A 3277-nucleotide genomic window follows, 5' to 3' on the forward strand; every position below is an offset into this window, starting at 1 on the left:
GTTGGAGCGGGGGTGTACGCTCGGTTCTTCCGCAGCGCGTAGGTCGCCATATAGGCGCTCCCGTTCCCATGCTCTCAAATCCCAAATGGTTTTAGCGTTTTGCAGCCCAATCTTAGCACGAACCTTTTTCTACCGCAGCTGGTCCAAATAGGCCTGGGTCTAACAACTGAGGCCCATTAATCAATCAGCAGTACTATTCAGCATTTCTGCTAGCCGCGCCTATAAAGGCAACAAGATTCAGTCCGTCAGTCCTACTCCTAGCTCATATCAATTCCGTCCGAGCAAACACGAGGCGTCTACGAACTTAATTAGTCGCTTCCTTTCGAAACAAAAGCAACAAGAAGCATGAAGCCATCTACGGCTCGTCTTCTCGCGGCTGCAGCGCTCACCGCCGTCCTCGCGCTGGCGAGCGGGGTCGCCGACGCAACGGTGGTGACGACGTGCAAGGCGGCGGCCGGCAGCGACGGGCGCGTGGACTACGACTTCTGCGTGTCGGAGCTTGGCAAGCACCACGACAGCCCCAGCGCGGACACCTGGGGCCTGGCCAAGGTGGCAGCTCTCACCGGCGTCGTCGACGCCGACAACGCGGTCTCCGACATCAAGGACCTGCTGGCCAAGCACGGCACGGACGCCAGGGCGCAGGGGGCGCTGGCGCAGTGCCAGGAGCTGTACGACAGCATGGGGTTCGCCTTCGCCGAAGCACAGGACGACATCAACAACCGCGACTACGCCGCCGGGAAGGAGAAGGCCGGGGAAGCCGCGTCCTTGGCGCACCAGTGCGAAGACGCCTTCGCTCAGGCCGGTGTCCCGTCGCCGGTCGCGCAGCACAGCTCCTACGCGGTGCAGATAGCGGTTGTCTGTACGGCTATTACCAACCTCATCCAGTGAAGAACGACCAAAACTTGGAGATAATACGTGTGAAAGTAGTACGTGCTACTATATGAGTGTGGTTTACCTTTAAAAGTGTGTGGTTTACTTTAATGTCGACGTCTTCTTTAGGGTACTCGCATGTTTTGAGTGTCACCTTTTTTTCGTTCTGTTCGCATCCTGAGCAATATCTATGTAAGTACTTTCTCGTCTCACAATATAAAGCGAGTTAATCATCTAATCTTGCCTCAATAGTTGATGAATCGTTTTCGTCCCCTTCCTTGTCCTGGTGATCTAGGCGACCAATGATGGTGGCTTATCTACTCGCTTTACCGACGAGGTTGCGGCCCCTTTTTCCCTCCGCCTTAGGCACTGACATCGGGAAGGGGCGAGGACGCTGAACTTTCGGTTCGGTGGTGGCCTTGGTGGTGGTAGGGTTAGGAACAAAGTTATGTTTTGCCTTCGCTCGGCGGTCACAAGAGATGATGGTATCGTCGCCAGGGTAGAATAAGGTCTTCCCACCTCGGCATCGTGCCAATGATTGCTTCCTATCGTTGAGAGGTGGTGATCTGATTCCTCGGGTTTGGATTTTTTGTTATAAGGTTTGTCTCGGTAGCGTTGTCCTACGGAGCGAACAATGTGCTCGTGTGTCTTGGTGTAGCGACCAGACCTTAACTAGTCTGATCTCTGTACTTCGGTGTCATCCCTGGATCAGTAATGCTGACACCACACAGTACTTGAAGGATTTATAACAAAGTAGCAATCATACACTTATTACATCGAGTGTCTCAAAAGAGAACTATTACAATAAATATGGCTTAAGACCATCTAATAACGATAACAGCGGAAGACTTGGAAGATAAGTGAGTCCATCAACTCCAACGGCATCACTGAGTATAGAACCACGACCTAAAAGTCGCCTTACTCGTCGTCTGAAAAGTCTGCAACATGAACGTTGCAGCCCGAAAACGGGTCAGCACATGGAATATACTGGCAAAGTAACACATAGAGAATGATGGAAGAATAAGATTATACTACATGCATATTTGGCTGGTGGAAAGCTCTATGGTTACAGTTTTGCGTAAAGCCAATTTTTCCCTACTGCAAAGGAATAAATTTTATTTAACTATCATGGTAGTTGTTAAACATTGGGAGTGTAGACACCCTCTCAATCCCAATTAAGCATCAGCATTAACCCAACAAAATTAATTAGAGTAACATGATGAGATTCACATGATAATCCAAGTACTAGACACTCAAGACGTCCATAATCGGGGACACGGCTAATCATGATTAGTTTATACACTCTGCAGAGGTTTGCGCACTTTTCCCCACAAGACTCGATCTCCTCCGTTGGGATTCTCGCACTACATGGTGTTTGAGAAACGGATGACCGAGACATAGTATTTCAGAAGCGCTTGCACCTTATGAACGGGTAGACCGTACCACCTACATCCCCTACATCTGCTAGTCTACCACTGTAAGAGTTCGCACAACTTAGTCAACTATGCTAGAGCTCATAGTAGCTTGTGGCTGCACATGGAAGTTTCTAGTATGAATAATCTCATGATCCCTTTGAGCCTGGGTGGCGGTCCAAAAGAAAAACAGGCAATCGCTGGAATACCCAGATGCCTCAATCCACACAGATGTGTGTTTAAGTTGCCACCTTAGATAAACCATTAATTTAACACTCTCACATCTGTCATGGATACACTCACCCAATCCACATCTACTAGCATAGCATGGCATTAAGCAAACGTAGAAGTAACTCCCAAAGGTTTGATAATAAAACAGGTAATAGGTACTACCTCATCTACTTCCCAAAACCCATAATTTATTTAGATCCTAATCATGCAATGTGTGAGTATTGATCTAATGCAATAAAAACTGAGTAATAGGAAGTATGATCAAAGTGTTACTTGCCTTGCTGATAATCCGGGAAACCTAGGGATTCGAAGTAGCAAGCGGCGCAATCCGGGTACTCTATCGCAAACAAACAAGCATACAATAAGTACTTATCTAATGCACAAGTAAAACTCAAATAAGAGATCTAACCAGATATTTCAACTTAAGAACTCCGGTTGACAAAAAGAATCAAATCGAACGAAGGAACGAAAGACAAACGGCAAAAGAAACAAACTCAGTTTACTAATCTGAATCTAGGTCAAATTTTACTGAGGCAAAAACTTGTTTGAGTTGGTTAAACGGAAAGAGGGTTTCGAGACGAAACTCCAGGCGCTTGAATCGCCTGATTCCGATAAACGAGTGAAAAGTTAAACTAGAACGAAAATCGGATCAGAAATCACAATCAGAAAAATCACGGAATAATCCAAGAAAAAGAAAAACGACGAACAGAATAACGAACGAACGTTCGTTTTCTGGAACTTAACGATGAACGTGTTCGTTAAAA

General features: G+C 47.0%; 1 protein-coding gene across 1 annotated transcript; it reads left to right on the plus strand.

Moving 5' to 3' along the window:
- Window positions 1–259: 259 nt before the first annotated feature.
- Window positions 260–1108, plus strand: LOC119319531 (pectinesterase inhibitor 8-like). Its single transcript, XM_037594003.1, has one exon. It carries the CDS (start codon window positions 346–348, stop codon window positions 886–888), a length of 543 nt encoding a protein of 180 aa, XP_037449900.1. The 5' UTR covers window positions 260–345; the 3' UTR covers window positions 889–1108.
- Window positions 1109–3277: the final 2169 nt, after the last annotated feature.

Source organism: Triticum dicoccoides, chromosome 6A, assembly GCF_002162155.2.
Source record: "Triticum dicoccoides isolate Atlit2015 ecotype Zavitan chromosome 6A, WEW_v2.0, whole genome shotgun sequence".
Lineage (NCBI taxonomy): Eukaryota > Viridiplantae > Streptophyta > Magnoliopsida > Poales > Poaceae > Triticum > Triticum dicoccoides.

What these genes read in the sequence shown, in the direction of transcription:
- LOC119319531 (XM_037594003.1), top strand. Translation starts at nt 346, where the DNA reads ATGAAGCCATCTACGGCTCGTCTTCTCGCGGCTGCAGCGCTCACCGCC.